This window comes from Malaclemys terrapin, chromosome 6 (genome assembly GCF_027887155.1).
Source record: "Malaclemys terrapin pileata isolate rMalTer1 chromosome 6, rMalTer1.hap1, whole genome shotgun sequence".
In the NCBI taxonomy this organism is placed as follows: domain Eukaryota; kingdom Metazoa; phylum Chordata; order Testudines; family Emydidae; genus Malaclemys; species Malaclemys terrapin.
This window is the reverse complement of record NC_071510.1, coordinates 53,469,513-53,482,308: the sequence shown is the minus strand read 5'-3', so window position 1 is coordinate 53,482,308 and position 12,796 is coordinate 53,469,513. Positions and strand designations below refer to the sequence as shown.

At 39.7% G+C, this 12,796-nt stretch overlaps 1 protein-coding gene across 1 annotated transcript in view; it reads left to right on the top strand.

The window, feature by feature from the left end:
* ADAMTS19 (ADAM metallopeptidase with thrombospondin type 1 motif 19) overlaps nucleotides 1–12,796 on the top strand; it is a 264,607-nt gene that overhangs the window by 64,594 nt on the left and 187,217 nt on the right. Inside the window, exons 4-6 of the mRNA XM_054033172.1 lie at nucleotides 3,668–3,840; nucleotides 4,825–4,908; nucleotides 6,398–6,555. Coding sequence (XP_053889147.1) covers nucleotides 3,668–3,840; nucleotides 4,825–4,908; nucleotides 6,398–6,555 — 415 coding nt within the window. The remainder of the gene's footprint in view (nucleotides 1–3,667; nucleotides 3,841–4,824; nucleotides 4,909–6,397; nucleotides 6,556–12,796) is intronic.

Sequence of the window (12,796 nt, the reverse complement as noted above, 5' to 3'; positions counted from 1 at the left end):
AAAATCTCCTCAACCAGACTGTCTTTAACTGAATGCACTTGACTTTTCTGCATTTGGGAGCTGCAGCATTTTGCAAAATGATTATTTCCCCCACATTTATGACAGAGTTTCCCAAAGGCAACACATTGTTTGGGGCCATGCTGTGATCCACAACTTCCACTTAACCGTCTGTATCTAGTTTTCCCCCGATCAGTGATTTTCATAGTGAGTGGTTCCACTTTCTGATTTAACCTATTCTGGCTATATTCTTTAGTACATAGTATATGGATAATCCCTTCTGTGTAATTCAGTTCTTTGGCTTGTTCTTTCTCAATTTCTGCTGCCCTGCATATTTGGAGAGCTTTTTCTAAAGTTAAATCTTTTTCATGGAGGAGCATCTCTCTTTACACATTGTTTTTAATGCCACAAATGATTCTCTCTAACCAGAGACTCTACCAGGTCACCAAAGTCACAGATTTTACTGAGTTTCCTTAATTCTGTGACATATTGCCCTATGGTGTCATCAGTTTTTTGCATTCATGTAAAAAATTTGTATCTCTCAAAGGCAGGGCCAGATTAACTCTCCTGTGGGCCTGGGGCTATTAGATTTTGTGGGGCCCCTATATACAAGTATTTTTTTCTGGGAGGGAGTTTGGTGCAGGAGGGGGCTGGGGCAGGAGATTGGGGTGCAGGAGGGAGATTCTGATTTGGGGCAGGGGGTTGGGGTTGAGGAGGGGGTGCAAAGTGCAGGCTCTGGCCAAGAGGCACTTACCACAGGCAGCTCCCAGCTGGCGGCACAGCAGGGTTCAGGCAGGCTGCCTGCATGCCGTGGCCCCATGCTGTAGAGATGTGCTAGTAGCTTGCTGCTTCCGAGAGCGGCATGGGGCCATGGCATGCAGGCAGCCTGCCTGAGCCCCTGCTGTGCCGCAGGACTTTTAGTGACCCGGAGTTGGATATCGCTGCCTGTGATTTATTTTTGCGGGATCCCCCTTCAGGCGGGGCCCTGGGCTGGAGCCCCTAAAGCCCCTACTTTAATCCAGTCCTGCTCAAAGGTCTCATTCCTTTTTGGCATGGAACATTCCTCAAATGTAGTCAATATTTTATTTAACTTCATGCATTTACCTTCTTCAAACTTAAATTTGTTATAAATATCCAAAGCTTCCTTCCTAGCAACATGCAAAAAGATTTATGATTTCACTTTATCATTTTTATCCTCTGCCCCTATGGCTGTCAAATACAATTCAAATCTCTGCCTGAATTTTTTCCAGTTTTCCACAACATTGCCTGACAATTACAGACTGGAACAAGGTTGCAACACATCCATTTTGGACTCCACCCACTTTCTTAAGCTAGTCAAGCTACTATTGTGCTCACCAAATACATGCAAAAGCCTCTATGCCTGGTGCATCACCTGCTTCTCTGATGCCTCCCTTTGTCTCTGCTTTCAGTTGCAAACACAGGAGTTAACTTCAAAATCACTTCAAAAAAGTCCTGTTTCCTTCTCATTCAGCACTTCTGACACCATGTAATGATCTTGGGGTTCATTAAACAACAAACCAATGAATGAGAAAGGAATAAAACTGTAATAAAACAAACTGGAGAGCTTCTGTAGTGAGCTGCTGCACACAGCCATGTGGTGTTCCCAATCCCTGCCCCCAGGGCACATCTCCAAATTCCCACACTCTTAACACTGTCCCTTATGAGAAAGTGTCTCCAAATCACAATTTTTCGTAAATGTATCTTTACAGATAGTATTGTATTGTCTTTCACTACTCCGTAAGTAATATTTTTTGAAGTCATTAAGCCTAAAGAGATTATTTTTGTGAAAAGTTTCTCTTCTGTTTTAGAAAGCATGCTGAAATTCATAAGACGGAGCACAGGAATTTACCGCGCAGGGATGAGACTGATTAATTGAAAAACATTTAGCTCAAATCTCCTAATGCCTGAACCATCTCAGAACATGTGTCTATAATTGCTATCTCCAGCATAAATTGTGTTTCAAACATAGTGTCCAAACCCACACAATGAAGCTCTGAGAGTTATTTTACTTGACTTAAATGGGAGCAAAATCGGGACCCAACTTTTGTGACATGCAAGATAGTCCAATATGAATCATGGATAGCGCTTGCATTTTATTTTGTTGTTTCATTAAACTTTAAAATTAGTGTTGCTAATTACTGTATAAATACATGGCTACCTTCTGGTCTACCTATCTGTGTAAATAAATTCAAATCCAATTTTTTTTATAATAGCCTAAATTGTAGTGGGAATTTTGTTGTATTGTTGAAGAAGCAGATTTAAATAAACAAGAACTGGTGGTCTCTATTTATCTATGAGTTTAATACATTTTCAATTTGGAGTTTATTGTGTGCTTAGAAACTTATTTACTCAAGTCATCTTTTGCGCATTATTTAATTTGTATATAATTACAGCAATTTTTACTTTGAAGTCCTGTTTTTCTAGTCCTTTTTGTAAAACTGAGGAAAGTGCTTCAGCTAAATCCTCCAGTATATGACCCTTCAAACTACTTCTTCCAAAACAGAGTTTGTTCCCTGATCTTTACTAATGAGTTGGTCCATGTGTACAACATGCTCTTGTTCCTTGGGGTGTGAATATGTTTCAATCCAGATTTTTCTTTCTGTGTGTAGGGGGGAGGGGGCATAGGAAGGGGGAGAGGTGTGTGGACTGCAGATTTTTCCTGTGTTTTCCGGAGGCAGGGAGATACTCTTGTAAACTTTATTACAGTTGGTATGGCAACACCCCTTTTTTCATGTTCTCTGTGTATATATATTTTCCTACTGTATCTTCCACTGCATGAATCTGATGAAGTGGGTTTTAGCCCACAAAAGCTTATGCTCAAATAAATTTGTCAGTCTCTAAGGTGCCACAAGTACTCCTCGTTCTTGTAACTTCAGGGAGCCTATTTTTGTGTCAACTCATTACACTAATTAGTATTTTTCCAGTAGCCAGACTGAAGGCAAAATCCTGTTTTGTTTTACATGTGTACACTAGAACTAGGGAAGAAGGTGCAGCAGGTCCTCTGGGCTCTGGTGTACCCATGCAGCAGCTGGACAGAATTCCAGCTTGAGCAGTATGCTGGACTATCAGCTAACATGCTTGAATACAGTCCATAGCCTCAAACTAAGCATGACTGGATAAGTAGCCCCAGTAAAGATATGTTACCATGTATTAATTATTACATTGTATTATAAATGCATATACAGTAGAACCCCTATTTTACTAACTACCTGGGTATTGAAGGATTCATAACATTCAGTGTCTGAATTAAAGTAGTACAATGCATAAGTTGCAGTATGGAGCACTGCACTCCTTTCTTGTCCCACAAACCATTGCAAAGTGATTTCTAGTGCATTGAAGGGATCAGAATATGAAGGGATGTGGACTTGTATTTCATCAACTTCACCTTCATTATGGGATTTCCACCCCCTCTCCCCATTGGGAAAAATGGTTTGTATAACTGGCTGTTCATAAGACTGGTGTTTGTAAAATCAAAGTTCTATTGTAATCCTGTAGTTGTAGTTATCTCTCCACTCACAGATGTCTTGGCAGTGACATTTTATAGTATAACTCTTTTTCTAGCAAATCCTAAAAATATCACCTCAGTGACACTTACATAAAACTGCTATGTTAAAGGATGAATTCATGTAGCAATATTTTTATGTTACAGATAAAAGAAAATCCAGGAATCAAAAACTAGGAGGAAGAGGAAGAAAAAAAAGATACTCCTATAAATTACCTCAGGAGTACAATATAGAAACTGTAGTGGTTGCAGATCCAGCTATGGTTTCGTATCATGGAGCAGATGCTGCCAGGCGATTTATTTTAACCATCTTAAATATGGTAGGAAACTCTTAAAACTTATCAAGGCATTTGGCAGAAAGAAAAATGCATGCTCGGAGATTGATTGAATTATTTGTTACAGTTGTTCAACAGGCATAATTAACTGTAAGTGGGCATTCCATAAAATTCAACAGACTATTAGAAAGTACCATGAATATTCAGCAGCACAGAAGCTATGATTCTGCAGACATATCTTGTACCTTCAATAGTGAAGCTAAAGAAGTGGGAGTTGAACAGCATGATTGCTTGATTAGAAACCCATATTGTTATATGAACTATATTCAGGTTGAATGCTTAGGACAAGAGTCTAATCTGAAGTCATTATGAAGAGGTGACTCTTCTCATTTAGAGGGATCTTTTGATCTTCTTGGTGGCTGGAGGAGAAGCAATATTACAGTCTCAGACAAAGTTATGTTTCCTTCCAGCAATGAATGTGAATGCAACACACTTATTTGATCCACAAGGCAGTGAAAATTAGTAATCGCAGTATGTAAGGGAAAAAAATCACAGAATAAAGGATCATGAAATGAAGAGTGGGTGAAAACCTGATCACAACTACTCTGTTTGGCCCCGTTAGTTATTGCTTTTTGCCGTCTGCTGCTCACTTTTAGCCTCGGTCCTGTATTTATCTCTATGGGATGCATGGCATAACATTATGTACATGTGGAAGTGTTTGAAGAAATGGTCTATAGTTTTTAAAGCTCTGTCAAGGTCATCTCAAAAAAGATAGATCCCTTTTAGGATACTTGGACTACACACCGGATAACCCCTTATCTGTCTCCTCCTCCCCCCACTTCAAAAATATTAATATCTAAGTATTGTGTTGTATTTAATGTGTAGAAAATTCAAATATCAAGTCAAAGTTCTACAAAATTAGGAGAGCCTTAAATTCTGAGATTTGATTTTTTTAAAGGTTGTAATGTATTCCAATGTGTCCAATGGAAGCACTCATGTTTATTTTTTTGTTTTGTTTTTTTGTTCAAGGTTTTTAACCTTTTCCAGCACAAGAGCCTTGGAATTCAAGTGACTCTTCGAGTGACTAAGCTTGTTCTGCTTCATGAGACTCCAGTAAGAAAGTACTGAATATGTCTTATTCTGTGACAAGACATTGTAGAATGAATAGAAGGGTAGGGACATGTTGCTTGCTGCCTCATTAAGGCATAGAATACTCATCACTGATAATTTGTCTCCATTATCTTCTGTCTATTCATTATTATTTTTACTATTAATATTTATTTGTAGTGGCGAGAGACCCCAATCAAAATTGGGAGCTCATAGCAATAGGTGCTACATATGCACAGTGATAGACAATTCCCACACCTAGTTTATTTCAAAATTGAGGGGTGTATATGGCTTTCAAGTAACCTAAAAATTGTAAATGATTTTTTCTTAGTCCAGGTTCATAATTTATTCTTTGTTGAATTTGGCTGGTATTTACAAACTTCAGTCCATTATCAGCTATTTTTTTGCTGTGCATATGGATATTTCACTGTGTAAGCAAAATCCTTTTAGTTTCAAAGCTTACAGTTAGTGGTAAAATTAGAAATAGGTCAGTCATATATAAACAAAACAAGAGTGCAGCACCACTCTTTCATGATATATCTTTCAGACATCATTTCAGAACTCATCTTTTAAATCCTGTTCCCTTGTTGAAGAGATGAATCAGCTGTTGTAGTGTGGGTCATTCTTTGGAGTGACCTATGGTTCCCTTATATTTTAGAGCAGCAATATGTGGACTTTTTGTTATTTTACAAAGTATCTGAAAGCTTTGCATATTTTAGTTGGAGTTCACAAAAATAAAAAATGGAATCTTCCTATCCGTGTAAGAGATATTTTTAACTTATGCATTTAAATAAATTAAATTATCCTTAGGCTAGTAGCTAAAGAAGCATTTCTTGTTTGGACATATAGTAATCCTCTCAGCAGAAAAAAAGATCCCTCAAATCCAAACACTGGATCTTGGCATCAGTGCTCTCCCTAGATGCAATGAACTCCAGCTTGTACCAATGGAAGATCAGCATATATGGGGAGAAGAATATGGGTGACAAGGTCCACTGTATGTATCTGAGGGCATAATTTTCACCAGCATTGATTTAATTAAAGTCAAATGAAGATGGCTTCTGTTCTTGAAGTTAAAACAATTGCACCATGTATATTTTGTGACAAATAAAATAGAATATCTTTATTAACTGAAACAAAGCATGTGCTTATATTTGTAAAATTATTTGAGAACATTTTTCTTTATACACTATATCTTATAAGTACTATAGGAAAAAATGCCATTAAAGTGAAAAACAAGGAATCAGAAATCTATTCATATCTAGACAACTATAGATCAATAATGCATGGCAGACAATGAAATCTATTATAATAGTTTCACATGAGTAATTAGGACTAACTGTGGGGTGAGGCATTGCTAGGAAATTCTGATAATTGAGTGAAAGTTGTGCTCAGCTTTGTGATCTCATAACTTGTACACATTGGCAATTAAAAGATGAAAACATTATATATTGTCATTTACATGTTCATATAATAAAACAAGCAATTCAATTTTCAGGCAGATATGTATATCGGGCATCATGGGGAAAAAATGCTGGAGAGTTTCTGTAAGTGGCAACATGAGGAGTTTGGCAAGAAGAACGATATACATTTAGAAATGTCAACAAGCTGGGGAGAAGACATGTCATCAGTAGACGCAGCCATACTTATCACAAGGTAATATTTTCTAAAAACAGTCCCTTAAAAAAATAGCTGGATGTCTTCATGGCAGCACTGTAGAGGTAGAGAAGTTCAGTTGTCTTGTGAGGTGATACAGTTTGACTTTAGCTTTAGCTATGGAAAGAAATGTGATTAAGCCTTCTCTCCTGCTCTTTTCTGGTAATTAAAGTGAGATGTTATTAGAGATCAAGTTGTTAGAAGGAAAGTTGCTGGAACAAATTGATGATATAAAGAGCAATTCGTCACCAGGCCCAGATGTTATACATCCAGGAGTTCTGAAGGAGCTTCATATGAAGTGGCTGAGAGGCTACCAAAATATGCAATCTCTCATTCAAAAGAGCTACTGTTCCAGAGGCTTGGGATGGGGGGGGGTGGGAGGGGGGTGGAGAGTAATACATGTTGAACCTAGGGGTGATTTGGAGAATAACAGACCAGTAAGTTTTAAATCTGAATTTGGAAAATTGGTTAAAATGATAATTGAAAATTAAACACCTGGAATGATAGGGTCTAACCAGCATGGTTTTTGTAATCTACTAGCATTCTTTGAATGTTTAACCAGTTGACATTATTTAGATTTTCAGAAGACTTTGACAAGTTCCCTCACAAGAGGCTGCTAAAGAAACTAAGTACACCTCTACCCCGATATAACGCTGTCCTCGGGAGCCAAAAAATCTTACCACGTTATAGGTGAAACCGCGTTATATCGAACTTGCTTTGATCCGTCGGAGTGCACGACCCCGTCCCCCTGGAGCATTGCTTTACCGCATTATATCCAAATTTGTGTTATATCGGGTCGCGTTATATCGAGGGAGAGGTGTAATCACAAAATAAGAGGCAAATATTGTGATTGGCCAAAAATAGACTAGGAGACAAAAAATAAAGAGTTGGATTAAATAGTCAATTTTCATTATACAAAAATATATTGTTGAGGGATACCTCGAGGTTCTGTACTAGTACTTATACTGTGCTAGTTGTTGTTTAATAAATATATTAATGATCTGGAAAAGGGTGAACAGTGAGGTTGCAAAATTTGGATGTGATGAGAAATTAGTTAGGTTAATCAAGACGAGAGGACTGTGGAGAACTTCAAAAAGAGGGACCTAACCAAGCTAGATGACTAGGCAGCATGTTGGCAAGTGAAGTTCAATGTCAATAAGTGCAAAGTAATGTATTTTGGAGGGAAAAAATAAACTATTCATACACAGTACAAAGTGCTAAATTTACTGTATAAACTCAGGAGGTGGACCTGGGCGTCATTGTGGACAGCTCAATAAAGACTTCTGTTCAATGTGCATCTGCAGCCAATAAAAGCAAACAAGATGTTAGATTACATAAGGAACAGGATAGCGAATAATAGAGAAAAGTCAGTGGTGTCGCCTTATCTACATTACTGATGCAGTACTGGTCACCCCATCTCAAGAGAGATATTGCAGAATTAGAGGGGGTTCAGAGAATGGTGACACAGATGATTAGGGGGTTGGAAAAACTCCCATGAGGAGACAGAGAAAAGTTTATAATAGTTTACCTTAGAAAGGAGAGGAGGCACGATAATAGTACATATAATAAATAGTATATAGCAGATTGGTTGGGAGCCTCTGTTCTCCCTGTTTCATAATACAAGAACAAGGAGACACATTCAATTAAATATAAAAAGTGGCAAATTCAAAAACAATAAACGGAAACATATTTTTCACTACACATGTAGTTAGACTGTGGAACTCATCACAATGGGAAGTCACTGAGGCAAAGAATTTAGCAAGATTCAAAAAGGGATTGGACACTTTTATGGATAGCAAATTGATTTCAGTGGGAGTAAGGTGCTTGGGCATTTCTGAAAATCCCACTAGGCACCTATCTGCATTGTTAGGAATTGAAATACCTTTCAAAATCTGGACCTTAAACCCCCGTACTTCCATTTTCTCTAAAATGGAGAATAACACTTGAGGTCTGTCTTGACTAGAATATGAAAGAGGTTTTTAAAGGTGTTAGCTAGCACATTCTAACAAACATTTTCTAAAACTAGTGGAGGTAAGGCAAGGTATACTTTAGTGTGTGCTAGTTGATCAGTTTAATTTAAAAATTAAACATAGCACGATTCCCCTGTGATAGTGTGCTTGGATGGCAGAGAGACCTAGTGGTTAGTGCACCTGGCTTTAAGCCCCTTGCCTCTCTGCCTGAATGGCAGAGGTGCCTCATTCCTGCCTTTAGGCCAGGAATCTTCTGGCCTCCACAGGCATCTGACCCTCAGATCTTAAGGGGGTGTGGTAGGTGGACCCAGGCCGTGTTTGGGTTACCAATACTCCAAGATTGTCCTGGAGTCTCCCAGAATTAAAGATAAATCTTTAATTAAAGATTATGTCATGTGATGAAACTACCAGGAATATGTCCAACCAAAATTGGCAACCCTAGGGCCCTCCCTCTCCACCGGGTCCCAGCCCAGGGCCCTGTGGAAATCAACACTAGCAGAATTCTCCCAGCACAGAGTCAAAGCCTGCTGCTCTGGACTCCTTCCTACCTCTATCCCTTCAATTTGGGGCATGGCCCCTATAATCCAAACTATCTGCAGTTCCCCTTTGCCTGCGCTGAATCTCGTCCTTCTCTACTAGATGCTTTGAGAATCTCCTTATGACTTCTGCATAAGATATGTTGTTAACAGTTTTTGGCTTTTGTAGCTCTCTAGCTTATCTTGCTCTAATTCACTCTCTACATGCCTTACTGTGATTATCACCACAGTTACTATATTTGATCCTTGTCACTGCTATGCAGTTTTCATAGGAATGCTCTCCCCCACGTTTACTCTATCTCGTTTTCCCTTTACAAACAGTTGCTACATGTCCATACTGTCAGCACTTATAACAACTTGGTGATGGGGGGATATATGATTATTTTTCTGGATATCTGAAACCCTAGTGTTATTTTCTCAAGTAGAGTCCCTCCCTTAAGTAAAAACAACAAGAAGTCCGCGTGGCACCTTAGAGACCAATACATTTGGGCATAAGCTTTCATGGGCTATAACCCACTTCATCAGATGCCTGGAGTGGAAAATACAGGAGCAGGTATAAATACATGAAAGGATGGGAGTTGCCTTACCAAGTGTAAGGTCAGTCTAACGAGACAATTCAATTAACAGCAGGATACCAAGGGAGGAAAAATAACTTTTGAAGTGGTAATGAGTGGCCCATTTCAGACAGTTGACAAGAAAGTGTGAATAACAGTAGGGGGAAATTAGTATTGGGGAAATTAGGTTTAGGTTGTGTAATAACCTAACCACTCCCAAGTCTGATGGTGTCCAGTTTGCAAATTAATTCCAGTTCTGCAGTTTCACATTGGAGTCTGTTATTGAAGTTTTTTTGTTGAAGAATTGCCACTTTTAGGTCTGTTATTGAGTGACCAGAGAGATTGAAGTGTTCTCCTACTGGCTTTTGAATGTTATGATTCCTGATGTCAGATTTGTGTCCATTTATTCTTTTGCGTAGGGACTGTCTGGTTTGGCCAGTGTACATGGCAGAGGGGCATTGCTGGGGCATGATGGCATATATCACATTGGTAGATGTGCAGGTGAACAAGCCCCTGATGGTGTGGCTGATGTGGTTAGGTCCTATGATGGTGTCCCTTGAATAAATATGTGGACAGAGTTGGCACCGGGGTTTGTTGCAGGGTTTGGTTCCTGGGTTGGTGTTTTTGTTGTGTGGTGTGTAGTTGCTGGTGAGTATTTGCTTCAGGTTGGGGGGCGGTCTGTAAGCGAGGACTGGCCTGTCTCCCAAGGTCTGTGAGAGTGAGGGATCGTCCTTCAGGATAGATTGTAGATTCTTGATGTTGCGCTGGAGAGGTTTTAGTTGGGGACTGTAGGTGACGGCTAGTGGCATTCTGTTACTTTCTTTGTTGGGCCTGTCTTGAAGTAGGTGACTTCTGGGTACCCTTCTGGCTCTGTCAATCTGTTTCTTCACTTCACCAAGTGGATATTGTAGTTTTAAGAACGCTTGATAGATATCCTGTAGGTGTTTGTCTCTGTCTGAGGGATTGGAGCAAATGCGGTTGTATCTTATAGCTTGGCTGTAGACAATGGATCATGTGATGTAGTCTGGATGAAAGCTGGAGGCATGTAGGTAAGTATAGTGGTCAGTAGGTTTCCTGTATAGGGTGGTGTTTATGGGACCATCGCTTATTAGCACTGTAGTGTCTAGGAAGTGGACCTCTTGTGTGGGCTGGTCCAGGCTGAGGTTGATGGTGGGGTGGAAATTGTTGAAATCTTGTGGAATTCCTCAAGGGCCTCCTTCCCCTGGGTCCAGATGATGAAGATGTCATCAATGTAGCGCAAGTAGAGTAGGGGTGCTAGGGGACAAGAGCTGAGGAAGCGTTGTTCTAAGACAGCCATAAAAATGTTGGCATACTGTGGGGCCATGTAGGTACCCATAGCAGTCCCGCTGGCTTGAAGGTATAAATTGTCCCCAAATCTGAAATAGTTGTGGGTGAGGGCAAAGTCAAAGTTCTGCCACCAGGTTTGCCGTGATGGTATTGGGGATGCTATTACTAATTAGTCGCTTGATTACTAACACTTTATCTTCTCCTATGCTTTTGGTTATCTCATCATTGCTCAGTTTTAATAGCACTCCACATATTACCCCTTTAGTTTCAGTCAAATACTTTGGTAGCTACCCACTTATTTTAACTTTCCTTAGTGTCTTAGGCTTTAGCAGTTTATGAGCTTGCTCTTTGTCTTCACACTGAACTAAAAGATCCCCATCTCACAATCTTCTGGCTCTCATTATATCCTCTATGCTTTAAAAAAAAAATCCAGTCAGCTACTTTTACAGGGTTAATGTCACCTAATCTTATTTCTTTGGCTAGGGATCTTACAATTATAACATATTGGTTTATTATTTCCTTCCTCAGCTTTGCTTTTTTGCTGATGTTGTCATCATGATCATCTGCTTCTGTGTCTACTCTTTTTTTCTTTTCTGTTTTCCCCTACTTTGTATTCATTCTCCTTCTCTAGTAGACTTTTTCTTCAGTTTCCAGAGTGACTTCATTTGGGGTCAGAAATCCTCTACCCCAGCAAGCTTCCCAGCCTAGCCTATCAGGCGTGAACTGAGCCAGGTTCTCTCCTTTTCTTCCCCCTGTAGGACTGGCATTGGCTGCAGGTCTAGCGGAGCTGGGCTAGTGGGGCCCATAGGCTCTCTTTAACCCCTTTTGTGCTGGTGTGAGGTTTCTCTGCTCCATCACATCCCCTTATTCAGAATAACCTCTGTGACCAGGTGCCTGGATGGGCCAGACTGAGAATGCCACACTCAGGGCAGACTGCAAGAAATAGGGCAGAGAATCCCCCAAACTGGTGGTTTATTCTTTAATTAGATTCATCAAGCCAGTAACAAAAGAGCTTCTGTAGCCCCACACTGGTAAACAAGAAGCCAAACATAGCCCCCTTTAGGCATTCCAGCCTCTGGCTCCCATCTAGCAAACAGATCTAATATAGTAATAGGTTACTGAAAACCCTGTTCACCATACTTAAAGTTCTACCAATCCCAAAGGATCAGACACTTACCCTACTCTACTCTACCCTACCCTACCCTACCCTCAGGTCAATCTATATTTCAGATCTTATCCAAATATCATGCTCTCAGCCAATCCTTAGTAAACTAACTAAAGATTTATTAATAAAAGAAAAGAAGAGAGTTATTGAATGGTTAAGGAATCATATACATAAAAGTAATTTTCAGTGTTCATAGCTCAGGATCATAGCAGTGATGTTATATCTGTTGGCTTGTAAAAGTCTCCTTGGAATTATCCCAACAGGTCAGAATCCAAAGGCAGCTTAGATGTAAAGTCTGATGGAGTCTTTCCATGTATTTTCCAGGGTTTTCCAAGTAACTACTTGGAAGATCTTAGTCCCATCACTTAAACTTTCCCTGTTCAAAGTTCAGCAGACTACAGATGCTGGAGCAGGCCCCATGTTTCACTTTTGAAGTTGAAGCGCTGTTAAGTGTTTTGTGCACAGCATGTGACTGAGGATTCTTTTTTGTTGAGCACACACTCTCCCATCACTTTGAAGTTTACATTCTATTTGCTATGCATACACAGGTAATCCAATTACACCAATTAACACAAGGCAGCTGCCAGTCAGACATTGTAACAGAGATAAATAAGCTGAAGACAATGTAGATCAGTGGTGGGCAACCTGCAGCCACCCACCATTGATGTAGATAATATTATTAGTTTCCTGCAGCATGTCACATCTTTG